The sequence below is a fragment of the Dipodomys ordii genome, unplaced genomic scaffold (assembly GCF_000151885.1).
Source record: "Dipodomys ordii isolate 6190 unplaced genomic scaffold, Dord_2.0 Scaffold5, whole genome shotgun sequence".
Lineage (NCBI taxonomy): Eukaryota > Metazoa > Chordata > Mammalia > Rodentia > Heteromyidae > Dipodomys > Dipodomys ordii.
In genome coordinates this window covers 35,678,194-35,704,841 of record NW_012267221.1, presented here as the reverse complement: position 1 = coordinate 35,704,841, position 26,648 = coordinate 35,678,194, and the positions used below count along the sequence as shown (strand labels likewise).

General features: G+C 36.2%; 1 protein-coding gene across 1 annotated transcript in view; it reads right to left on the bottom strand.

Annotated features, from left to right (window-relative positions):
- Positions 1-4,792: 4,792 nt before the first annotated feature.
- The window catches only part of Col3a1 (collagen, type III, alpha 1), a 38,241-nt gene continuing 16,385 nt past the window's right edge, over positions 4,793-26,648 (bottom strand). The window contains exons 11-51 of the mRNA XM_013030081.1: positions 26,135-26,188; positions 25,703-25,747; positions 25,526-25,579; positions 25,127-25,171; positions 24,453-24,506; positions 23,955-24,053; positions 23,368-23,412; positions 23,163-23,261; positions 22,910-22,963; positions 22,281-22,388; positions 22,050-22,103; positions 21,438-21,536; positions 21,046-21,099; positions 20,808-20,906; positions 20,478-20,531; positions 20,313-20,366; positions 19,885-19,938; positions 19,263-19,316; positions 18,903-18,947; positions 18,295-18,393; positions 18,107-18,214; positions 17,788-17,841; positions 16,155-16,208; positions 15,999-16,052; positions 15,193-15,246; positions 14,544-14,651; positions 13,805-13,858; positions 13,471-13,524; positions 13,065-13,226; positions 12,840-12,947; positions 12,027-12,134; positions 11,077-11,130; positions 10,883-10,990; positions 10,148-10,201; positions 9,627-9,734; positions 9,298-9,351; positions 9,092-9,199; positions 7,917-8,211; positions 6,745-6,932; positions 6,168-6,410; positions 4,793-5,211 (exon numbers count right to left, since the gene is read on the bottom strand). Of these exons, the coding sequence (XP_012885535.1) occupies positions 5,065-5,211; positions 6,168-6,410; positions 6,745-6,932; positions 7,917-8,211; positions 9,092-9,199; positions 9,298-9,351; positions 9,627-9,734; positions 10,148-10,201; positions 10,883-10,990; positions 11,077-11,130; positions 12,027-12,134; positions 12,840-12,947; positions 13,065-13,226; positions 13,471-13,524; positions 13,805-13,858; positions 14,544-14,651; positions 15,193-15,246; positions 15,999-16,052; positions 16,155-16,208; positions 17,788-17,841; positions 18,107-18,214; positions 18,295-18,393; positions 18,903-18,947; positions 19,263-19,316; positions 19,885-19,938; positions 20,313-20,366; positions 20,478-20,531; positions 20,808-20,906; positions 21,046-21,099; positions 21,438-21,536; positions 22,050-22,103; positions 22,281-22,388; positions 22,910-22,963; positions 23,163-23,261; positions 23,368-23,412; positions 23,955-24,053; positions 24,453-24,506; positions 25,127-25,171; positions 25,526-25,579; positions 25,703-25,747; positions 26,135-26,188 (3,600 nt within the window). The 3' untranslated portion in view covers positions 4,793-5,064. The remainder of the gene's footprint in view (positions 5,212-6,167; positions 6,411-6,744; positions 6,933-7,916; positions 8,212-9,091; positions 9,200-9,297; positions 9,352-9,626; positions 9,735-10,147; positions 10,202-10,882; positions 10,991-11,076; positions 11,131-12,026; positions 12,135-12,839; positions 12,948-13,064; positions 13,227-13,470; positions 13,525-13,804; positions 13,859-14,543; positions 14,652-15,192; positions 15,247-15,998; positions 16,053-16,154; positions 16,209-17,787; positions 17,842-18,106; positions 18,215-18,294; positions 18,394-18,902; positions 18,948-19,262; positions 19,317-19,884; positions 19,939-20,312; positions 20,367-20,477; positions 20,532-20,807; positions 20,907-21,045; positions 21,100-21,437; positions 21,537-22,049; positions 22,104-22,280; positions 22,389-22,909; positions 22,964-23,162; positions 23,262-23,367; positions 23,413-23,954; positions 24,054-24,452; positions 24,507-25,126; positions 25,172-25,525; positions 25,580-25,702; positions 25,748-26,134; positions 26,189-26,648) is intronic.

Genomic DNA, 26,648 nt, shown 5'->3' with positions numbered 1-26,648 from the left:
AAAAATTAGTAAGTTTTTTTTATTGTGAAAATACCAAATAGAGGGGTTACAATTACATGAGCCAGGTAATGAGTACATTTCTTATCAAGCATTGTTGCCTCCTCCGTTCTTATTGAGGTGGAAGAATACATTTGTTCATGTCATCTAGTAACTGCCAACCATTTGACAATGGTTTTGGGTGACCAAGATAGGTGCTTTTTTAGTTTTAAAGTATGGAGATGTTTCTGGGTCTATTTAGATAATAAGATAAGCTTTGGGCTTTCTTTCCCCAGATAAACTTCTCCTCCTGCTATCGCTATTCATTTTCAGATTGCCAACATTTTATCATGTGAAGGAGAGGATGGATTTATATAGTCCCTTTTAGGTTTCTAGTCTTCATAATTTAGAAATTTGGGGAAAAATAAGCTTAAATGCTTTTTCAGTTGCTTTCTGGTTTCAACTTCTGAGTCTGGCCGTTTTTGTATTTGTTAAAAATAGTATTAATTCCCTATCTCCTCACCCTATATATCCTGCTCATTTCCTCCCTAAATGACTTTGGTCTCTTTGAATCTTAAAAGGGGAGGTGGTGTGATGGTCATCTTCTACAGTTGCTTTCTGTTGAGAGTGGGCTGTTATGCCCTATATGGGAAAAAAGGAAAAAAAGTTGTTTTGAGATCTAATTAAGGAGATTTTAGAGGAAATTGAGTTGGCAGGAAATTTAGTTGTCAGGCTTCCAGGATAAAGGTCAGAAGATAGACATTATCAGAGCACAGCAAGTTACTCTTTATGCTAATATGGAATTTGTTCACTAAAAGAAATATGTGTGAAAAATCATTCTCTAAGGATAGTTTCCCATATGGATAGCTGAGAGGATTATTTTATTATATTTTGTGCTGGTCCTAGGGCTATAACTCAGGGGCTGTCCCTGAGCCTTTTTGCTTAAGGCTGGCACTCTAACACTTGACTTACAGCTCTACTTCCGCTTTTAATTGGAGATAAAAGTCCCATAGATCTTCCACTTTTAATTGGAGATAAAAGTCCCATAGATTTTCCTTCCTGGGTAACTTCAACCACCATTTTCAGATTTCAGCCTCCTGACTAACTAGGATGATAGGCATGAGCCAATGGCACCAAGCAAATAAGATTCTTTGAGGGTGAGAGAGGAGTGGGGGAGTAAAGGAATCATAGAAACAGTAAGCATAGCTGAAACATGTTGAGTATACCTGTCATTTACAGAAACATATAGGTCCATATTGATGGTAAAGATGGCAATCTATATCCAACTCTCTTCTATTTTTGATGTAATAGTTAAAATAAGTTCACAGCGACACTATGGACAATTATGAATGCCACTTGGAGAAGTTTGATTTTCCATGATTCACAGGGATAAGATTTCTTACTCCTTAATGAATCTGGCTGTTTCTATTGTAAGTTCTTAAGAGAAATAGGTTTTATTTCTGAAATGTAAATCCATATGGAACAGCATCTAATAGTTTTGAAAAACTACAGAATATAGAATTTTGCCTTTCACTTTTAAATAAAAAATTTAATGTCATGGCCTACCTATTTGTGTCATATTTAAAGAAAGTGTACTAAATCTGGAAATTTTAGGGCTGGGGCAGATGCCAATAAACATTTAAATCTGAGAGGATTTTTCTTGTTTTCCAGTTCACCCCAGGTGTTTACTATTTGGTTCTGGCTTGCCTCTTAAAAGGTCTTTGTTAGCTGAGCGCAGGTGGCTCAGGCCTATAAATCCTAGCTACTCCGGAAGCTGAGATCTGAGGATTGCAATTCCAAGCCAGCTGGGGCAGAAAAATCCATGAGATTCTTATCTCCAATTAACTACCAGAAAACCGGAAGTGGTGCTGTGGCTCAAGCGGTAGAGCGCTCTCCTTGAGCTAAAAAGCTTAGGGACAGCACCCAGGCCCAGAATTCAAGCCCCATGAGCGACCCAAAAAAAAAAAAAATTACACCAGTGTTTTTTTTTTTTCTTGCTTGCTATTGTTTCTAACGTATTTATGAGGTACCACGTGATTTTTTTGTTGCTTTTTATGTCCCTCCCCCATGGTATAACCCCTGCTTTCACTGTATTTAATGTTGGTATAATTTGTGGATGGGAAGGGAAAAAACAAATCTTTAAAATAGGAATACAGGTGGACCCATTGCAACAATGTCGAAAAACAAACTTTACAATTTGGGTGGGGGGGGCTGGGAGGGAGGGGACGAATGTAGTTGTGGAGGTGGGTGGGAAGGGATGGGAAGGGAAAACAAAGGAGGAGGCAACAATGCTTGCTCATGTGATTGTAACCCCTCTGTACAATATTTTCACAATAAAAAAGTTATTTAAAAAAAGGAGGGTGGGAAGGTGGCTCAGTGGTAGAGTGCTTGCCTCGCATGCGTGAGGCCCTGGGTTCAATTCCTTAGCACGACATAAGCAGAGAAAAACAGAAGTGGCGCTGTGGCTCAAGTGGTAGAGCGCTAGCCTTGAGCTGAAGAGCTGAGAGACAGCGCCCAGGCCCAGAGTTCAGGCCCCATGACCCGAAAAAAAAAAAAAAAAACACCAAACAAAACACCAAACAAAAACCCCAAAAAGGTCTTAGTTGTCGTCCTAAAGCCAGAGACCCAAAGCCTATAAAACCCAGCCTACTTTTAAGTAAATTTTGAGCTGTTCTGTAATGGGCGTAGTATTGAGAAGGCCTTTTATATGCCTTTTTACAATTTTAGTCAAGGGTTACTTCCCTTGGATATGGCCTAGATAATTTGTCATTTGTTTGAATGATCTAAGCCTTTTGTGTAGATGTATTATCCTAAAGATCCACCTCCCACACCAAAAATTAAGGAGATCGTCTCTTTATTGGTCCCGTGGGTTTATAAAGTAAAGGATCTTATTTTCATGTTATTATTTTATTTATATTAAGCTTAGTATTTGACATAATATTCTGAACTAAAAAGTCTTGTCTCTGGCTATTTTCACATCATATGTGATATTACTGGGTAGGGGCTGTCTTATGGACTTATAGGGATCCTATAAGTATAGAAATTTCTTATGAAACAAATGCCTACATAAATTTTTTCAACACCCTCAGCTTTCTTTATGCATATAAAATAAGACAAATATTTCCATGTAAATAAGATGTCTAGAAAGATATACCAGAGACTGTTCAAATTGACTGCTTCTAGGTTGATGTATAACTGCTGCAATTTTTAAAAACAAAACATTATTTTTCCTACTTATATAAATCATAAGATCAAGTATAAAATGCAGTAATGATTTTTTATTTTGATAACTAAATTAATAACAGTTTCAAGCTAGAGAAGTGTCTGGCCCAAGAAACCAATGGAGCAGTTCATAGAAAATGCCTTGCAATCATTTTGAATAGTTTTAGAGATGTTTGCTTATTTTTTCATGGACAAATAAAATTTGTATATATTTATCATATGCATATGATGTTTTCAAATCAGTATACATTGCAGAATGGGTAGATTGAGCTGATTCACATACGCTAACTCATCGTTATTTTAAGATTAGAAAACTTTAAAAGGATTCTCCCTCCAAAAAAATTGAAAATATAGACAACGGTTTAGAAATATAGTGTAGTGGTTTCACCATGTTGCACAACATAGACGTTTGAACTTGTTCTTGTTATCTAACTAAAACTTTGTATCATTTGACGAACATCTTTTAAACCTCATCTGACCCAAAGCTACATCACACTCTTCTGAGTCTGACTTTTCTAGATTTCTAAATTCTAAATTTCTAAATTCTAAATTCTAGGTAAAATCATGTGTTACTTGTCTTTTTTTTTCCTTACTATTAAGGAGTTTCAAGGCTAGAATAGCACTTTCTGTTATATTATCAGAATTTTCCTCTCTGCTAACTCCCATCTTGGGAAAACCCTGACTCTGAGGGATTGAACCATTTGAACATAATACCCTAATTTTGATTAATGCTGCAGAAGTTCTATTAAATATTACCTAAAAACTACAGGATTTCCTGGTGAGCACTAACTCGATTCTAACTATATCTTGTCTCTCATTCTTAAATCATCACCATTATCAATTGGTAAAGTTAGAATTTGATCCACTTGTAAAAGAAAATCACTAGCGTAAGGTTATTAAATCTGGGAAAAGTGACAAAAACCAGCAATGTTTCATTATGATATTTTATTATGGGTGTCTTGTAAGGAAAAGAAAGATCAACAACCACATACAAGCTTACAAAAATTTTAGGACATTGTCTGTGCTATTGTGACAAAAGCAGCCCTATATTTGTTTTTTGTTGTTGACTTTCACAGGTAAGGGGAAAGAGCTCTCTGTGACATGCCAATTACTCTTTGTGACAGAAGACAAGTACAGATATTGTGCATTTATGCTTTGAATTCAGGACAACAATTTTGATGTTGAGTTTTGAAAGTAAAAGTACATTAGCACCATAACATGTGTCTTTAAAGCCTTCCCAAATCTTGGTGACCTTTACCAACAATGACAAGAAAAGGGAGCAGCACCTTTGAAAGCACTTTATATCTAAGATTAAAGTGGTTGTGGTTTAGAAATATTTCTTTCAGTTCTTCCACCACAATATAATTTTTACCAGTATTTAGGATATTAATCAACAAATTTTAATAAGTTTGGCCAATTTCTACAAATTGCTCAGTCTTTGGGGATCTTGGAATTTATCTGACCAGTTGAGGTAGTTGATGTAGGGAGGTCATTCTTAATTTCATGTTTGATTGTTTCAGAAAGATTTTCTTTTACTGGCGAGCATAGTCATTGCTCTGAACATGGCCTAGGATCCAAAGAAGGTAACACAATGTTATTGTAAGAGTGTTGAAGTTTATTTATTATAGCACCATTGAGACATTTTGAAATTGGAATTGATAAAAAAATAAAAGAAAAGGCATTTGAACTGTATTGGAGGAACAGCAAAAACATGGTATCTTTTTTGGTCAAATTACACTCTTTCCAAAAATTTTGGAAATAAATAGCTGGAATTTAGTTGGTCACTTGTACTGGTTGACATGATTAGAACAATAAGAACACATATGGAATGCAATTTTTTTGCTGGGGCTTCAGAGAGAGTTTGGTTTATAAAAAGCAAACAGGGCCAACGTCCACACCAAATTCTTGATCAGGACCACCAACATCATAGGGTGCAATATCTATAATAGGTAATCTCATGGCCTTCCGTGTTCGGTATTCAAAGACTGTTTTGCTCCATTCCCCAGTGTGTTTCTGTAGAAAGAGCCAAAATGAATAGATGATTATAATACAATAATTATATAGATAACTCCTCCAGTGGATCAAGTTGAAAAACCTTTTTGCATCAAAGGAATAATCAATATGTCATATTATATTCTGTACATAAGAGACCTGTCATTTCAAGTTTTAATACTCCTACTTGATAAGCAACATTCTTAAAATCAAAAACCATATGAAACTTTAGGCTAAATACATAAAGGCTATTTCCTTAATCCAGCCTGCTTTCTGGAGGCCTGGTCCTGGTCGTTGCTACCAGGCCTATAGTTGATTGACTAAAAAGTGGTAGGTTACCCACAATGACATTTTCTAACCCTAGAACTGATTTCTTTCTTCATTCATTAAATGGTGATAAAAATTTGAAATTTACCTTATATTGTAAAAGAACAGATAATTTGAGATTTAATTCATATGATGTATATTATTAAGATTGAATAAGAACCATGCCAGTTATCTCGTTAAGTTATTATGGATTTATATTTCATTTACTCTTATAACAACCAGTTTCCATCTGGAAATTAAAATCTGAATTGCTTTAGTATCTAATATTCTATGAAACAGAAGATGCTATATAATTAATATATGATATATTTGGTTTACTCAATTATTTTTATTTTTTCTTTTAAAAGTTTTTTGAGCTGGGTGCTGGTGGCTCCCACCTGTAATCCTAGCTACTCAGGAGGCTGAGATCTGAGGATCACTGTTCGAAGCCAGCCTGGGCATAGAAGTTCCTATGAGACTCTTATCTCCAATAAACTATTCAAAAAAGTCAGAAGTGGCACTGTGGCTCAAGTGGTAAAGTGCTAGCCTTGAGCACAAAGACTTTCAGGGACAGTGGTTCAAGGACCAGGACCAGAAAAAAAAAATTGAATGATTACACTAGAATTTCTGAGTGAATTATAATCCCTGAATATAAAGCTTTTGTTACTTACAGTGCAACCATCCTCCAGGACTGTGTATGTGAATTTGCTATTTCCTTCAGCTTTGAATTCACCTTCATTTGACCCCATCAACTTCAAGGCTTTTTTCACATTTCCACTGGCCTGATCCATGTATGCAATGCTATTCTTGCAGTGGTATGTGATGTTCTGGGAAGCCCGGCTGGAGAGAAGTCGAAGGTATGCCAACTGTACATCCAGGACATCCTCAGGAAGCTCAGGATTGCCATAACTGAACTGTAATGGGTACAAGTAGAACTGAGTTAAGTTTAAATTCATGTATATTCACACATTCATATATATACTCTATATATTCATATATAGATAATTCATAGAGAGAGAGAGAATGTCACAGTGAATGTCTTAAAGATCACTAGAACAATGTTTGCATGCAAAGTAATTCCCAGTGGTTTAGCTTTCATTGAGTGGCAAAAGTTATGAACATATACTCATCTGAATATCTAAAATCATTTGGCTTCTGTTTAGTAACTCAGTAACTTCTGAAGACTGAAGGAGCAAAAATGTTAGGTAAGTAAAGATGACTTGTTTTATAGGATATATCCTTTCTTACCTGAAAGCCACCATCCATAGACTCTCCAAACCAAACATGTTTCTTCTCAGCACCTGAGTCTGTCCACCAGTTCTTACGTGGAACACTCGCAGGACTGGCACTGATACATGTTTCCCCAGTCTCCATATTACAGAAAACTTTAATGGCATCCATCTTGCAGCCTTGGTTCGGGTCAACCCAGTACTCTCCTGAGAAGTCATGAACGAGGGACAATGGAAATTGCTTATAAAAGATGTAGTCATAAAACAACACCAGAATGATTTTGCTTATTTGGTGAGACATTCACAGTTTTGACTGCTAATGTATTTATACTTTATATAGAGAGATGCATGTTTAGACTGAAATTGCTGAGATTAAAAACTTGGTTATAAATATAGGCAGTACTGAAATATAATGACTTGATTTTGAACAATGGTGATAATTTGAGTCAAGAAATATTGATTGGTATTGTATCTGTTAAGATAGCTTCTTTCTAAAAGATGATTAAACCTTTAATGCAATTTTGCTTAAGGTGTGTCAATATATGCTATCCAAACTGACTTTGGTTTTCTGTTTTAAGTATTTTCCAGAAATTTCTGAGTAAAGGTACTAAACCAGGTCAATATATTTGAAAGCTCGAAATAATTTTGCTTTTCTGAAAGAACTAATGTCGATATGAAAAGTCTCAGATTATTGCAATATCCTATTCGATTTTATATACTACTCTGGAAAGCTCATTTGGTTCCAAATTTGAAAATTTAGTAATTATTACAATAACTTAAATAGTAATAAATATAAAAATTCATAAATTCAAAAGAACTACAGAATATTAGAAAATAAATTAACATAAAATACAATTATGTATACTTCATCCTAAGAACACAATGAGATATAACTACTTTGTCACACAAATCATTTTGTTTATGAAAGTATTCAAAAATATGCCCAAACTATGTTTTGTATTAAAATGTCTACAAAACTGCTTTTCTATATTCAAAATATTTTTAAATTATGTTTCACTTCAAATATATCTGCAGATTGTTTTTTTATGACGTCAAACATTTTCAATTCAATTAGTGATCACTTAAATTGTATTTTGGATTCAAAATGTTTTCCATCTCCAGAACCAATGTTCTGTCAAGTTCTAACATGAGCAGCATGTTGCCATGCTTGCTAAAAACTCTCAAACTTACCACTCTTGAGTTCAGGATGGCAGAATTTCAGGTCTCTGCAGTTCCGCGCTGGGTTTTTACGAGAACCGTCAGGACTAATGATGCTTTCTATCTGTCCATTCACAGATTTCAGTGAAGACATGATCTCTTCTGTGTTGATTTTGAAGTCCATTGGTTCATCTCCATAGTACGGTGCGTAGCCACCAGACTTTTCGCCTCCCACTCCAGCAATGGCAGCAGCTCCACCACCACAGCAAGGACCAGGGGCACCAGGTGGTCCAGGAGGGCCTGGTTGTCCTGGGTGGCCTGGGGAGCCCTAGAATTGGGTAAAGCATACATCACTGAGGAATATGCCACTATTCCAGGGAAAGACATTAAAGACAATTCACACAACATGACATAATTATTTTAATAAAGATTTATTTCTGTGCTCTTATAGTAATATAACCAATCTTTACTTCATCACCAACATATGTATTATTTCACTCTGAGAGAATCAGTATGGTTTAAGTACAAATTTTATTCTAAAATTCCTTCTAAGTAAAGTCAGCCAACAGCTAAGAAGCAACACCTAAATATTGACATGACAGGCTTGAGTTAGAGGGAATAAAGTTAGGCTTCCTAGATTCTTTTTCCAAATTTATGATTAGTATCCTTGAGTTGATCACTTAGCTTATTAGTTCCAGATATCTTATATGCAATTTGTAGAGAAAATGTTTCTAATCAATTTTGCCCAAGGTTTCAGGTCAGAAGGCATTAGAAATGGTAATACCAGTAAAATAGAGATTAAGAATGTTTTGAAATTGTAACCACTCTGTATAGTATTTTCACAATAAAAAATAAATTAAAAAATGGAAAACTTTAAAAAAGAATGTTTTGAAAAGTAAAATGCATTGCATATGTGCAATCATTATCATGATAATAACTGACAGAGGTTAAATGTGAGACCAACACTAGTATCATTCATTTGGTTATGTGAGATGCCATTACTGTGAAATAAGTTATTGAAGTATACTATATGATGACTTTTAAAATTTCTCCATGAGATCAAAAATATTTTAAAGTATCTTTTAATTCCTAAATTAAATTATTACATTGCATTCAATTTAATAACTCCATTTAAAAACACTGCATAGTTTCTCAAAGTTTGAAGGTTATAGCAAATTGAATAGGCAGATCAATAAGTGATGTCTTACCTCAGACCCTCTTTCTCCTCTGTTACCTCGAGGCCCTGGTGGTCCAATGGGACCTGGGTGTCCACTTGTTCCATCTTTGCCGGGAGGCCCATGGGGTCCAACAGGTCCCTAAAAAGTAATCATGGTGTATCACAATACTAGAATACATGCTGGTTGTACAAATATTTTAAAACAGGGATCTTCCAGTGTATTTCTGAGATACTTACTCTGGGGCCTGCAGGTCCTGGACTTCCAACTGCACCCTGGTGACCAGCAGCACCCTAGAAAACAAAACAAAACAAGACAGAAATCACTTCAGAAACTGAACCTGTAGACCAGAACAAGAAACATGGTGATCAGGTTGGCCTCCATAATTTGATCTTTCTTCCATCTCCTGTTCTTGATTTTATCAAGTACGTGGGGAAATCCATTTCTCATTTCTTCCAGCATGTACTTTCTGGGATGAAAAACATCCTACTATGAGGCTCTAATATTCGCCTCACTCACCAGCTGAAATTTAGTCAGAGATTTTGTAACAAACAATGGCTGCGCTTACTGGAGAACCTGGGGGTCCTGGATTGCCTGGGAATCCTCGATGACCTTTGATGCCATTAGATCCACGTTCACCAGTTTCACCTTTGTCTCCACGTGCACCTTGGGGACCCTTTAGAAATATATTTCAAATTAAGATCACAGCCATATGCATATTGGGAAAAAATGCATATTAGCTAGAAATCCCCATCACCAATACCTCATATGTGGAACAATAGACACATGTGTAAGTGTGTGTGTGTGTGTGTGTGTGTGTGTGTGTGTGTGTGTGTGTGTGTTGTGGCTGCTTTGCTTTCAGATGGCCAATTGTATGGAATCCCCATAATTGATGCTTAAATCCTTTACCCCAAGGAACATTTAAAATCAGAACTGTTTTCTATATCACCAAAAGTGGTCATTTATATTAGTTCCAAAATTATTTATATTGTCTTATTTTCTTGAGCATGCCAGAAAATAGAATATCTGCTACATTTTAGAATGGGTTAAAAAGAAATGCCAATCACATTTTTTTAAGACAAAACTTACAGGAGGACCTCGGGCACCAGCAGGACCTGGAGCACCAGATGGACCAGAAGGACCCTACAACAGAAACAAATGACACAGGAAACACATCTGGAGTTACTATAGGCATTGATACCATTTTGGTGTTTAAAAAGTTAATAATTTCATTGTGACTGCAGAGAAACATGCATACTATTTTTAGAAATTAATATTGTCTTGTCCTTTGTTTACATCTACACAGGAAAGCTTGAAAAGGTTCTATTAATTCAGACTACATCTCCTCTGTTCTGATTAATACTGTGTCATATTTTAGCAAGGAAATCTTCACTGGTGACTGCCAGAATCTTCTGTTTTATTAGGCATTTGCCTAAGAATGACTTTCCTAAGAATTGTAACGTAAGTGACAGCAAGATTTTGTGGGGGGTGGAAGACAGATGTCTTCTTGTGAGAATGTATTCATTGAGAGAAATACACACTCACACAAAGATGGTGCAGCCCAGCTCCTGTGGCTCACGCCTGTAATCCTAGCTACTCAGGAGGCTGAGATCTGAGGATCGCAGTTCAAAGCCAGCCAGGCTGGAAAGCCTGTGAGACACTTATCTCCAATTAACCACCAAAAACCTCAGAAGTGGCACTGTGGCTCAAGTAATAGAGTGCTAGCCTTGAGTTGAAGAGGTGAGGGACGGTGCCCAGAATTCAAGCCTCACACTGACAAAAAAGAAAGAAAAAATTTAAAAAATGGTGCTTATTTGAACTCACAGTTTCTCCTCTGTCGCCACTCTTTCCAGCTGGACCAACAGGACCAGGTGGGCCTGGGTGGCCTGGAGCACCGGGGGCACCAGGAGAGCCATTTTCACCACGATCGCCCTGGGAACAAAATCAGCAGATCCAACCTCAATATGATGATCACTTGCTTTAATTACACAAGCCTACTGTATGCTTAATTGTGATACCTTGCCACCAGGAGATCCATCTCGGCCTGGGAGACCATCTGATCCAGGGTTTCCCTGATTAAAAAGAGAGAGAGAGAGAGAGAGAGAGAGAGAGAGAGAGAAAGGAAATCAATTTTCTCAAAACTATAGAAGACTCTCTCTCTTGTTATCTCTTTTTCTCTTCCTCTCTAATTATTATGTACTGAGGCTGTCCTAAGACTCATTATAATCCAGTCTAACTTCAAATTCATGATTCTTTTGCCGAGTCTTCTACTGGGATTACAAGCATGTAATGACTTAAGCCATGTATTCTTGACAGAGCCACATATTTCTCAATGGTGTTGGAAATTAGTAGGGGACAAAAAAAATTGTGGCTATTATAATGGGATTTGGCCTTTGAAAGAGTCACAGAACTGCTGTAATAAATCTGTCTTAATAAATTCTCACAATGTCATATGAAGGAAGTAATTAGGAAAAAAGTCTAAAAAAGATACTTATAGAAGAGGAGAATTGCCATCTAAACTGATAATAAACATCTACAAATTAGCTTTACTTAATTATTTCACACTATCTCAAAATATCTCACTGAACCCTATGAGTGTATGTAATGATCATTTGTAAGCTTAAAATAACATTTATTTTAAACTAAATAAATGATTAGAAATTGACTGAGCACATATAACCCCTCAAATATTTTCACCCAGAAAACCATTGTAAATTAAGCCTCTCTCCACTACCTTGTTTCCTAATTTAGCTAGAATCCACATTTTCCTCATGAGTGGTTATTTGGGGATAAATGTTAAAGGGTATGAGGCTATCTATGTTTCAACATAAAAAGAAGGTTAGTATAGAAGAAAGGAATTTTGCTACATGGTCTTACTTATCGTTTGGCATTAGGGCTCCTTGGACCTTTCCTTACAAATATGACCCAACTCTGACTGGTTGAACATTCTCTTAGAATTGCTACTTACATCTCTTCCAGGCTCACCAGCTGTACCAGCCAGACCAGGAAGACCTTGGGGTCCTGGGGGACCACGTTCTCCATTGTGGCCACTTGCTCCTGGCTTGCCACTTTCACCCTTTATACAAAGGAATAAGAGACATTTTCCTTTCATTTAAAAAACTACTTAACACTGTTCTATCAGATCTCATTAATTCTCAGAGAAAAATTCTTTTTTATTGGATTCCTATTTTCTTAACACTATACCTTCCATGGGGAGAGCAAGCTTCATATATATATTATATATATTTACTTGCTCAGTGACTTAGGATGCCAAATGAATGTGTAGTTACACTGATTATTTTGAGTATATTCTGAGATGTAGAAATAGTGTTACAACATGAGTACTATTACACCATTTAGTGAATGGTTATTTAAATGCAAAGGACTAGGTTTTGATAGTGAGAGACAATCATTAAGTGTAAAATGACTTCAGCATCACTTAAAATCTTTCACAGATTCGGAAGTTCAGCATAGTTCCCTTTCAAGACTAATAGCGAAGACTGAAGAAGGCTCTCAACTTTGCTAACAGAGATGTCTGAAAAGGCCAGATTATCTTTATGTAACATCAGTTTACTTGAGTTTCTGTTCAAAATTTGCCTATGATTTATATTATTTGTGGAGTCTAGAGTCAGTTAATAACATGTTTCCGAAAAACCAAGAATAAAGGTTATCTCTTGAATAAGTTGTACTTATCTGAGGAAACCTTTTCATATTTGATATGAAGCCATCTGCGAACGTTATCAAAGGGAGGAAGAGTCTGGTGAGAGATCACAGCACTCACCTTGATACCTTGAGGACCAGGGCTGCCCCTGGGACCTGGCATGCCCGGGGGTCCAGCCAGACCACGTGCTCCTGTAATCCCTGCAATTCCAAGTGGGCCTGGAGCTCCCTGTTAGAACAGAAAATGAAGATTCAGCTCTCTGTATGTGACTGTGTTTTCTTTCATTGAATTTGTGATGAGGGGCAAAATCGTACTTTCCCTCGATGGAACAGTGAAGCTACTCACCGGAGGGCCCTGAGCACCGGGTGGTCCCTTCTCTCCAGGTTGACCCGCATCACCTTTTGGTCCAGCCACGCCAGGGTTGCCAGGAGAACCGCTGTTACCTGCAGGGCCTGGGGGTCCATCTTTGCCTGGGGCACCACTGGAACCTGGGGGCCCTGGGTTGCCCTATAAAGAAGGTTCGGAAACTGCATTATTTATCATGAAGAAATGAGCTTTTTCTTCTACCTCTTGCCTAAGTTGAAACTATTTCATAATGGGTCCCAGTTGATAAATAGAAATGTGTAAGGTCCTCAATCTTACAGATATAGGACATTCTTTCTGAAACACATAATGAGAGAGAAAGAGAGAGAGGGAGGGAGAGAGAGAGAAAGAGAGAGAGAGAGAGAAAGAGATTTTGAAAAGCACTTACATTATTGCCGGGAGGACCAGGAAGACCGCGAGCACCAGGAAAGCCAGCAGCACCCTGTGGAAGGATAACACATTTTTCTAATTTCAAAAGATAGAATTACACAACAAACAAGCCCTAAAATAAATCTAAGTTATCAGAAATATGACAGGATCTGCTTTCCACCTTGCAGTAATTGATGGTTCGTTTTTCTTACACATAATTCATAAATGAGTAATTATGATTAAATACTGGCTGTATGGCTTTAGTGTCTTTAGAATAGCCTTTATACAGGTTTGTACCAATAAATGCTTTTGAAATAGTTCAAAGTATAATAGATGTGACGTTCAATACTTACAGGACCACCAGGACTGCCACGTTCACCCTTCACACCTTGGGGGCCAGGAGGACCCTGGGAAGAAGAGGTAGGAGGAGGTGGGGATTAGGTATAGCCTTAAAGTAAAAATTTGAAAGTAAAAATTTGAAAAGCATTAAGTTTTTGAAAGACAGTAAGTTGCTAAAATTAGCTTATAAACATGTAAGCAAATGCATTGGGTGGTAGGCATATGTATACAAGTGAATCTACCGGAATATGGTCCATTCAAGGGAGAACTCCAATGGTGTAATTTCTTCGAAAGGCAAAGTTCAATAGAATAAACACCAGGAAGTGAGGACTGGAAAGGGAAGCGGTGAGTCCAGGGGGACAGAGGTTGATGAACAAAGAGGAGAATGAGGAGAATGCAGTCAGGAATTTGATGTATATTCTACAAAATTAACAAAGCCAAGAAAGCGGTGATTTGGTAGGGATGGTCAGACAGTTGGAAGCGGTGACATTGGTCAAGATGCACTGTATTCATAAACTGCTGTGTTGAAAGGTAACCCCTTTACACAACTAAAGAAAATTAAATTAAATTTTAAAAAAAGATGAAAGTGACTTGAATGGGCTCATATCCAGGAAATGGGATCCAAGATGCAAATTTAGAATTACATTCCTGTGATAATTACACTCTATGGCTTGAAAAGCAATCTCACTTGCAATAATGAATTGTTGATAAACCCAAGTGTTTTCTGTGAGAAGGCTTAGCTAAAGGACTTACAGCTGGCCCAGAACCTCCAGGGGGTCCTGCAACTCCAGGGGCTCCTCCTTCTCCTTTCTCACCAGGAGCACCTCTTTCTCCTTTAGCACCAGGTTCACCATTCTGACCCTGCATGCAAAATGAACATCAAGTAAGCTAGTACCCTTTGCAGTAAAACTGCTGCTTCAATCAAAGAAGAATAAGAGGCTCGTGGAACATATGTCCCAGAATATTCATTAAAGTCTTTCTGTGAGAGAAGACAATCATCAGCAGAGCAAGTATATGCTATCTGTCCTTGGGGAGAAAGTCTTTCTTAGGATTAAGCATCTGAAAATGAGCACCAGAGAATTCCCTTGAGGAAAAAATGGATTTAGAGTAAATTTTCAATCCTATCAGTTGGTAATAGAAAAAGCTTAAACTTTTGGTGATTTAAATTCATGGTGTTGCTTTATCCTTATTACCCAGACTCAACAGAGGCAGGAGTTTTGTTTTGATTGTCTAACGATTGAATATGGGGGTAAAATAAGCAAATAAAACAACGAGGCTAAAATAACTGCTAAAGAACTAAGTGACAGAAGCAAGACTAGAAGACAAATGTATAAGTCTGCTACTTTCTCAGCAGGATGGTGACTGGGTTGAGTGAGAGACAGATTTAAGTGTTCATACTTACAGGAGCACCTGGGAAGCCAGCAGGTCCTGGAGGTCCAAGTTCACCCCTCTCACCCTGGATGGGAAAGTTTCTCATTAGTCAGAGGGAAGGTATCATTTCCTACCAGAGTACACATTGTCTCCTGCATTGTCTCATTCTCCCTTTAATCAGGAAATGTGCTAAGAAGCATGGCTTAACTTCTGAACTTCTCTCTACTTCTCAACAAAACTAGGGGTGAACAATGATGGAAATAAGAATTCTCTCTGTGTCTGTTTATTATTTACAAGAAAACAATTTAAAATGTATTTCAACATTAAGTGTTTCCATTTAAAACACTTATATAATCTGTAAAACATAAATATTTAAAATGTAAGTGGGATAATTGAAAATAATAAATTGTCTTAAAATTTTTGCTATGCATCTACCCTGAGTCCTAATCATTAAATGGCAAATTATAGATGATTTAGGTAGAGAACTGTATAAATAAAATTAATTAAATAGAGAGATTAGGTAGAAAATTGTATGTTGAAAAGGAATCTCTATCAAAATTCTGTAAGTTTGAGAGACAGTCATGTACAAATAAATATTGTCCTTGTTCAATTATTATAGTTCTCCAGCTTATTCCTTTAAAAGATCATAATTTAAAATTTATATCTTGTGGAGTTTAGATTTAAGAAAGTTAACATTCCCTTGTATGCTGTATATTATTAAACATAGAATCCTAAAATTGAGCCTCAATGGGGCATGGAGGGCAGGTAAAACAGGAAGTACTAGCAGCAAAGGCTTATATAGGGTTAGAACATGTTGAAAATATCTCTGATACTTACAGGGCCACCACGTGGTCCAGCTATTCCTGGAAGTCCAGGAGCACCACCTTCACCCTAAGAAAAGAGAAAATGAATAACAATATTACCACTGCCTTGGGTCTAGTACATTTAACAAAAGGTGTTTTATTTTTATTTTCAATTATTGTTATTTATTACCTTATCACCAGGTTGACCAGCTGGACCAGGGGGACCAATAGGACCAGTAGGACCCTAAAGGAAATATATATAAATATAAATAAATATATATACATATTTATACAATTTTGGAGAAAACAAGACCATTTCTCTTATTAATCAAATCAGGTGTATATAAACAAATCATTCATCTAATAAAGCAGATTACATGATTTCTGTCATGCCTTGAAGGATATGTTTATTACTCAGAAAAATACTGAAGAGTTTAGTAAACACTTGGTGATGGTCCTAGAATAGTAAAATTGAACAATAGTTTACTCACTCCTTTATTTTGATTCTACTGAAGAAAATGAATAGTATGTGATATAAGATCTTATTGTAACAGATCTTCAAAAACAAAGTACAGTGCTTTATCCAGCTGCTTGAAATTTATAGTAATTCATTTAATTATACAAAATATACTTGAAGATATTATATCTTTGAATCTCAAAATTTCATGTATTAATATTACCTATATTATATCAATGAAATGTTAGGCATCTTACTTTTTTTCAGGAGAAGTATCACTATGTGGCCTACATTCGCCTCCAACTTCTAGACTCAATTCTCCTTCCTTATCTCCCTAAGTAGCTAGGATTACAGACACTGCACCCAAACTAATCACCTTTCTTAAAAAGAGTTTAATGGTACCTTTCTAATCTGTGAAGAGAAATATATCTATGAGTATTTTAAGATATGTGTGATAAGTATACGTATGGCCTGAGGTAACTATGTTTAATGCCTATCGAATGATTTTTATTGCTTTAAACATCTTTTAAAAAATAATTATCGATACAAAGGAAATTTCTAATAAACGTACAGAGAAACCATTTTTGGTTTAATTTTCTCTAATGTTAACATTTATAAAACTATATATAAGATCAAAATGACATTGTAACAATTCATACAGATTTTACCAGTTATATATATGCACTCATATGTGTGTATATGTGAGAGTGTGTGTGTTATGTATGTGTAGCTTTATCCAGATTTTATCACATTGGTAGCTGGCCTAATAACTTTCACTATCAATATACCCAAATGTACCATCACCCACAGTTCTCTGCAGTCACCTCTTCAAAGTCTTATCTGTCTCCCTCTCTCCAGTTCCTAACTCTCAGCAGTCATTAGTATGTTCCCCATCTCCTGAATACTACAGGAATCACACATTTTATAGTCTTTTGAGATTAGTTTTTCATTACTTGGCTTGATGCCCTTAAGGTCTGTATACATTACAGGGGTTGATAACTTATATATGTATATTACTAGTGAGTATTTTGTGCTGCAAACACAGCATAAGATTAAAATTCTTATTTTTTAAAAAATGTTTTCTATCTAATGAGCAATAGTGATTTGATTATAGTGACTTATATTGTTAACTTATGGCTCTCATTTTAGTTTTAAGAGTTTACCATTGTTAGGTCACTGCAGATGACATTTATTTTAAATCATTTAAACAATCAAGTGATTTTGAGTGTTTTTAAAAAAGTGTAAAGGTGGTAAGGTATGGTGTCATTTATTATACATAGCTTTGGGGAATAATAAAATTTAAAATAGGGAACTGTCCTATACCATGCATAATTAAGGCTGATTTTTCCCAAATGTGATCACTCACCCGGGGGCCGTCTTTTCCTGGAACACCATCAGCACCTGCACTGCCTGGTTCACCCTGTCAAACAAATATGATCAGTACAATACTTTCAGTACAAGCACCCTCACTGCAACTCAGCCAAGAAAAGCATCAACATGGGATTTGTTGGGATGCATACTAGGTTGTGTAATTCAGTCATTCTTGGAAGCCATTCCAAATTTCACTTACAATAAAATGATAACGTTAACTTTGAAAACAGGTTACTTTCCAACAGGGTGGTTTTTCTCTTAATCAACAATGTCTGTTTTATTACATAATAGAGTTAAAAAAAATAATTCACTACCTTTTCACCTTTTGGACCCGGACCTCCAGGACCTCCTCTTTCTCCAGGCATCCCTTGTAAACCAGGGGAACCAGCAGTACCAGGTGGCCCAGGGGGACCAGCAGGGCCCTACAAATGTAAGTAGTAAATCACAAGGGAACGAAAATGCATTTTCGACAGTCTAGCAAAAATAAACGTTGTAAATTTACCTTTCCTCCTTCCGGACCAGGGGGACCAGCTCCACCTCTAGCACCTGGGGTCCCTGCCAGCCCAGGAGGTCCACGTTCACCAGGGGCTCCAGCATCACCCTGTCATAGAACCATATAGCATCCACATTAAAAAAAAACCAAGATCCAAAGCCAAAGAAAGACATCATAAATATTGTATACTTTTGACATGGGCCAGTAGGTCATAACTTGACTTTTGTACTTGTGTAGAACTTGTAATGGCTGTAAAACAGGTGATTAGTTGTGTGGGGACATAGGTATTTGTCCACTTAAATGCTATTCATCCTTGAAACATTTATTATTTGGAAGAGAGTATTTTCAAACTTCCTTTATCAAAATAGCTTTCCTATAGAGAATCAATCATTAGCAGTATTTTTCCTTGGATATTTCAACCTGGCTAATTCTGTACTGCTTATTAATATAAAAAACTAGAATCTTTAAAGTGAAGTGAATTTAACAGATTATAAATGTCTGGCATTTCTCTAATTGGAATCAACAAACACTTGCAATGCTGTGCTGGACACACTAAAATGTATTACTAGTCAATTGTTGTATCACTTATTGGAGAAGATAAGAAATTGAAATATCACCTTGCCTCCAGGAGCTCCAGGAGAACCAGCTTCACCCTTTGGTCCCTGAGAGGAAAATGTTACATGATTAAATGTTTATCATAGTGGTTACGTAAGTCTAAACTACACACACATATTATTTGTTTGTGTATTCAGATTTTGTTTGTTTATTCAGATCTTGAGGATCTGCGTTTCTTTCAGTTTTTTTTTACTTAATGGCAAAAATTAAACTCTCAAGGTTTACATTTTAAATACTTTGTTTGATAATATTTCAAAACTAAATGTCAAAATTTAGATTATCATGGCATGCAAAAAATGCAAAAGGATTGTTACTATTTGTTCTTTTGATTTCTGAATTGTAATGAGTAGAATGCTACTTACTGCATCACCAGGTTTTCCATTTTCTCCTGGAGGACCACCAGGACCAGGTAGGCCCTGCAAAGAATCGTGTTTGTATTATAGGATGATTTTATGCATTGCTTATATAAATGTAAACAATGTAAACATAAGTAAGCACACTTCTCACATGTAAGCATATCTATGCCAGCTATTAAAAATGGTTTTCATAGTCTTTCAAAAATATACATTTTGAGCTATTAAGATTCCAGTGATAGAAATGAGGTAATGATACATTACAAACTTGTGTTTATCTATATTTTCAGTTGATATACATACATGTACATAATTAATGAATATGTTAAGATGAACTTAGCTGTGTAGATTTATATCATAAAAATAATGTTGAGCATATGGAACTACTATATAAACTTAATTTTTAAAAATAATCTAGTATATGCATCATGGCTTAGACTTAGAACATTGGTTGATTGGTTTATTTAAGTATGGCAGGCAGACTCACAATTAAACTTCTAATGAACTGCAATTTAGTAGGTCATGAAACTTTGAATAGTCAATTTACTCAAGAAAAATAACTTTGAATGTAAAGCATAGAATTGTCTGCTAAACCCAAGTACCCAGTGGCATTTAAAGAATAAGGTCTTACTTGTAATCCCTGTGGGCCAGGAAGTCCTGCATCTCCCTTGTCACCAGATGGCCCCTATGTCAAGAAATACAATAATTAATATATTCCATTATAAAATATATTATATGTTATATATATTATATTATAAAACATATTCCATTATAAAATGTACTTTTATAGTGAGTGTAGAGTTGACATCTCAGCAAGTCTCAATTTAGAAAGTAAGAATATGAAGACAGGGGAAAAAATGCCTGGGTTATGGAAGTCACCCAAAGCAGACAGGTATGACATACATTTAATGCCAGCAGCTAGCTGGGTGAATAAAACAAGTGGCATAATTGATTTAATGAACTGTAATGATATAGTCATAGATCATATGTTTTTTTGAAGCCTAATGCCTTCCCTCCTTCAATCCTACTTTGCTCTTTGATTTATATAAGTAAACTTACAGTAGGTCCTGGGGGACCCTGAGGTCCAGTTTCACCATTCTTTCCAGGAGGACCCTAAAAATAACAGGGAAGTGGGATTAATGGAGATCACAGAGAAGTCCGAATATTGGGGATAGATAAGTGTATTGATTAGAAGGCCAAAGATAATTAGAAATGTCAACATACTGGAAGGCCAGGTCCTCCAGGGCCACCTCGTTCTCCATTCTTACCAGGAGCACCCTAAAAAAGCAGACAGCATTTACTAATTCTAACAAAAATCAGTAATCTTTTGGTTTTTCTAATTTTCAATCTGCTTCTCTCTCTCTCTCTTTCACACACACACACATGCTCATAACCATTTACACATGCATCATATACATTTTCCTGTGATGTAGAGTGCAGTCTGTTTAGGTCATCTTTACATTCTCATGTGGAAAGTCTGTTATCTGCCAAACGCCTATTAAAGGTAAGGATAATGGTAACAAAGGATAATGATAGGATAATGAAAGAACTCACATCATTTCCTTTAGGACCAGGGAATCCCATCACACCAGGCTGACCTCGGGGACCAGATGGCCCAGGAGGTCCAGGACGCCCACTATCTCCTTGACTTCCCTAGGGAAAAGAAAAATTTCATTCAGCAAGGTTAGCTCAAAAATCAGACAAAGATATATCTTATGTCAAATGTAGTCCCAAATACCTATTATGTTTTTTTAACTGGGTTAGTAAAATGAATTTTTAAAATTGTACATACGGGAGGCCCTGGTTTTCCATCATTTCCTGGTCCCCCGGGGCTTCCAGGCGTACCCTAAATAAAAAGAAGTCAGTTTTCAGGTGATTGAAGATTTAAAAAAATAGAAATTCAGCAGAACCTATTACTACAATTTTGAGATTTTTCATTTACATATATAGCATCATATTTGCTCATCATTTTTCTTTTGGTCTATAAATCATCTTAGTCAAGTGTTTAATTGTGTAGCTCCTTGATCTAGATCTATCCTGTTTTCTTAAAATAATTTTGTTTTGATTTTCTCTGAGCCTTATAAAAGATGTATTTGGATTTAACTACTCTTTGATCCATCTTCATTTCCCTTGAGTACTTTCTTCCGAAATTACAATGTCATTTAATCAAGAGTTTCTCCATACCCTCATTCCTGGAGTTCCAGGGGCACCATCTCTGCCAGGTTCTCCAGCCACACCTCTAGGTCCAGCAGGTCCTGGACCACCACGTTCCCCAGCGGGACCCTAAGATGTGAAATATATGAATGAACTTTAAGAGAGTCTTTATTGACCTAGATAGCAAGAATATTTAAGTTATAACTATTGACATTAATTTGTCTCATAAAATGAGTTGGTGCATTACTGACATTCTATCAAACCACAACTGAAGCAACCATGATGATCCTCAGATTTTTAAAACAAACTGCATTATTGAGCATGACACTATATTTATGTGCATTTAAAGCCAAGTGTCTCTGATGGTTTAAAAAAAGAGCTCTCGGGCACTTTATCTTTTTCATGCAATGGTGCTCAGATAAGTGGTCTCCAACTTATAGGTGGAGATCAAATGGCTTACACTAGTTACAAAGCCAGGAAAGTGGCCATGGAAGGCCTAGAGGTCAGTATTTTACAAAGGGAATTACTTTTTTTAACTCTAATATATTTCTCTCAGATATTTAGGTTTGCATTAATGAAACACTTCCATAATACCTATTTGTAATATTAACATTTAAAAAAATAGAAGCTAAAGTTTTCTACCTTTTCTCCTGGAATGCCATTTGGTCCTGCAGGTCCTCGGAATCCAGGGGCACCCTAGAAATAAGGAAAGTCAAACATTTCAGTCTAAAAGATTAGAACTTGTTCATAATTCCTGAATACCTCATCCAAGGTAAAATTCTGAATACCATAATTGCTGAATACCTCATCAAAGTCTCATCCAATGACATGGTGTTGCTTTTCATTTAGATGACCCCTGACTAGAAAACCTACCCTTTCTCCTGCAGCACCTGGAAGTCCATTTGCACCCGGTTCTCCGGGTGATCCATCTTTGCCATCTTCACCTTTAGGTCCTGGAATACCTGGGGAGCCAGCTTCACCCTAAAACAAAAAATGGAAACAAAATAAGGCATCACAACTGAATCAAGTTGTAAAGTAGTTAGCTATTTGTCTTCTAGTTATGTTGCAATTTTCAAAGAAATAACCAAACCTGGGGCTTAGCACATTGAATCACACTTGAAATGCCATTCTGAAGGCAGAGATTTAAGGATTATTGATCAAGATCAGCCAGAGCAAAAGTTAAAAAGTGATCTCAACCGAATAACTGGGTGCAGTGTTTTGCACTTGTAATCCCAGCTATGCAAGAGGCATAACCAGGACAGCTGGTGTTTAAGGTCATCCCGGACAAAGAAAAAGAAACAGAAAGACTAAAAAATAAAGCAGAAAGGGTTAGTGCGTGAACCAAAAGGTAGAGCATCTAGCAAGTGCAACGCCCTGACTTCAATCCCCAGTACCAAAAGGAAGAAACAAACAGAGTGAAAGAAGAGGAGAGAAAGAATGGGAAAAAGGAAGAAAAAAATAACTCAACAAACAATAGCGGAGTCTGTAGTGGCAGTACTTACACGTTCACCTCTTGCTCCAGGTTCTCCTTTAGCACCATTTTTACCAGGTTCACCCTAAAAGTGAAATCAAATCTTGGCTTAGAAAGAGGGAAGACTTGAATAACAAAATCACCACCAGCCAGACCTAAGTGAGTGTTAAGACCGAATGAAACCACTATAAATGCAAGTGAACAGGAGCAAAAGAAATGCAACAAATCAGTTTCATGAGCATTAAACCACGACTTCAGATAACAAAGGAAATAAATCAACTTACTGCACTGCCTCGCTGTCCAGGAGCACCATTAGTACCAGGGGGTCCTGGAGGACCTCTGGCTCCCATTAGGCCTGGAGCTCCAGGAATTCCAGCTGGGCCCTAAAAGCAGTCCAAGGACATTCACATCAGCAAAAGTTGAACTCGACTGACTATTTCACTTACATTTCACAAAGGAGCATGTGGATGAGACATGGAGGCTGCTTACCATTTCACCTTTACCACCAGGACTACCATTGTTCCCAGGAGGGCCCTAGAAGAGAGCATATTGTAACTAATGCTCACATTGTATATTTTGAGTTATAAGTATAATTGGAACACATCATGTGTAGCAAAGAGGTGATTCTTCTAACTATAGTTCAACCCATGATATGTAAAAAGGGTTATCATTAGTTCAATAATTTGAGGATAATATGCACTTGGCTTAAGTCATTTAAAACATCTATTATGTACCAATAGATTATTAAAGAATCTCTTATGTACCATAATCTCCTATCATAAAAATTCATAATTGGAGATTATGGCACATTTTTCAAAATATCAGATAATTGTACTGTCCATCCTCCAATTTTATAGAAAGATAAGACTTGTGAATTCTAGAATAACCCAAGACCCTTCCCACAAACTACCATATTCAGTACTCATCCAATAAGTACCTTTATGACACTAGTTATTTTAGGGTACTAAACAAAATTTGTACATTTTATTTTATTTTTCTTGATAGAAACATTGAAATATTTGGCAGTGACAAGTATACCAGAGCCCTTATTCTTAAATGGAGTGTTTGATACTTACAGGAGGACCTTGAGCACCAGCATGTCCTTGAGGTCCAGGTTCTCCTCGTTGTCCAGGGGAGCCATTTGAACCAGGGGACCCTGCAGGTCCAACTTCACCCTGACGCATAAAACCTGAAGTAATTAGTTTTACTTGCCACTTTTAATCACTTTTCAGCTCTGATTAAATGTATCTTGCCTCATATAGGCAGTGTATCACCAGCTATGTACTACAGTTAGTATACCCCTACAGTTTAACAAAGAATGTATGCAAATAAATGGTAAATATACTCATGACTATGTAATATTTGTTTCTCAGAAAGAAACTGGTAAAAGAAGACATCAGAAGACATACAAAGAGTGCTGAATGCTAGAGATAACACTTCTTTAGAATCAAGCACAGACATTTAAAGTTATGTATAGGTAAGAAGTTTGACTGGTTGGAAAAATGAGTTGCAAGAAGTAAACTGATGCTTTGTATTGTCTCCAAGACATATATTCTAAAGAAGCTCATGCTTACCTTAGCACCAGGGGATCCAGGGAAGCCTGCAGTTCCAGGGGGACCAGGAGGCCCCTGAAAAAGTTAAGTAGAATATTCAGAGCTCTTAATTAAAACAATGACTTGTATTAGTAAATCATAAATGGACACATATAAAATATAGAACATATATATTCAAATAAAAGTAGCATTTGTCATTCATGGATAAATATTATATGGAGAAATAATGTGGTAAATGAAAACCAGAAATGTAAGGTTAGAACATTTGTATTCCTTCTTCCTGCTACCATAAAGTCTGTGACTTTGTATAGAGTACTTCATCCTAAGGTTTTGTACTCCCATTTACAAAATCGAGATAATCTTACTATCTATTCTGAATGGCTGTTTTAATTGTGATATCCATTATTGGAGGCTAACTAATGCTGTGGATACCATATAAATGTCAGCAATATAAACATTTTTAAAAACTTGGATTTTGCTTTTGGTCTCAGATGTTTATGCGTCTACAAGTAAAGTATTACAACAAATCAATTTTAATCTCTAAATTATAAAAATTTTTCAACATGAAGCGTGTATGTATGTACATATATGTATATGTATATATATATATGTTACTCAGAGTTATATATACATAAATATTACTCTGAGTGACATATATTACTTTGTAACAAAAATATAGATACAAAGTCACTTACTGGTTGACCGTCGCTACCTCGAGCACCATCATTGCCACGAGCTCCCTAAAATAAGAAGTTTGTCTTAAATATTTTCTTAATTATGAAAGACTTATATAGGTGATAGTCTGGTTAAATTAAACCCAACTGAATTGAGTCTTCCTAGAGCATATTACTAATTAGAAGTTTTGAGAGTCAACTTGTTAAAATCTGACATGCATCCATGATCCAATGGAGAGGTGGCTTCTGTATTTGTAGAAGGCAATGAGGACATAATGGTTCTAATGGAATACGTGAAATCAAGCAAAATGACTCAAAAATTCAAGAGAGAGCAATTGTGAAACCCGAAACACTTTCCGTATACTTATAGCTAAAATGTTCCTGTGGAGATTTTGAGTGCAGTCTTATAGAAATACTCACTGCAGCCCCAGGAAGACCTGGCCGTCCTCTCTCACCAGGAGCCCCTCTTGGACCCTGCAGAGTAAAATGGATGATTTTATGTTAAACCTGACATGGATAGCAACAGTTGGGAAGAGGCAAACCAAGTTTGAGTTAGTTTAGTATTAATCCTGAAAATTAAATAAGGAGCATGGTTACCTGGGGCCCCGGAGCTCCGTTTTCACCCGGGAGACCATTTTCACCCTGCACATAGGCGTATAAAGCATGTTACTAATTGGTTTAGCAGCTAGGTTCTTTTATAGTTTCAGAATATTGTATGAATGAAAATATTATGGCAACTAAAGAAAAAATTCATTACCAAATAGCAAATTGTTATTAATATGTAATTTATGAAAAAAATCTTATCTTTTAAAAACATGGAGACTAAACAGACCCCCCCTCTTACATGTAGACTTTTCAAGTTTTTAGCTTATAGAGACTTTAATACTCGGATGACACTAGTTTTTAACTCTTGGCATGTAGAATTCAGAAAAATATAAGGAAAAGGTTAAGCCCCATAATGTATATCTTGCCTATAGTTTAAAAATGCAAACGAATCTTCTTACAAGAAAAGGGCTTGGGAGGGTTTACCTTTAGTCCAGGAGCACCTGTTTCACCCTTTTCACCATTGCGTCCATCAAAGCCCTAGGAAGTAGACAAACAGCACAGAATAGTTGATAAACTTTGCATTCAACTGTATTCATGAGATTTTTACTACATAGCACTCTTTGCATTGCTCATTTAAATAATATACACTATCTTAAATCAATTCAAGACATATGACATTGACTTCATAAGAAAATAAATGCAACTAATTAGAAAGTACTATATGGTCCAATCAGAAAGTTGATTTAACTACAACAGCAATAAACATACCTTGCTGTATTTTATTTATACTAAGTTGATATATTTTTCATCCAGTCAAACCTCCTTAATTCATTATGAAAAAGATGAAAGTGCTAAACTCAATCTATAAATTATACTAACTAAGTCCATGAGAAGAGCATAATTTATAATGTATTTTCTGTTTGTGATAAGACCAATTACCCTTTACCAATACTTTCCATATGCTTAAAATAATCTCAATATTTTTATATATTTTTAT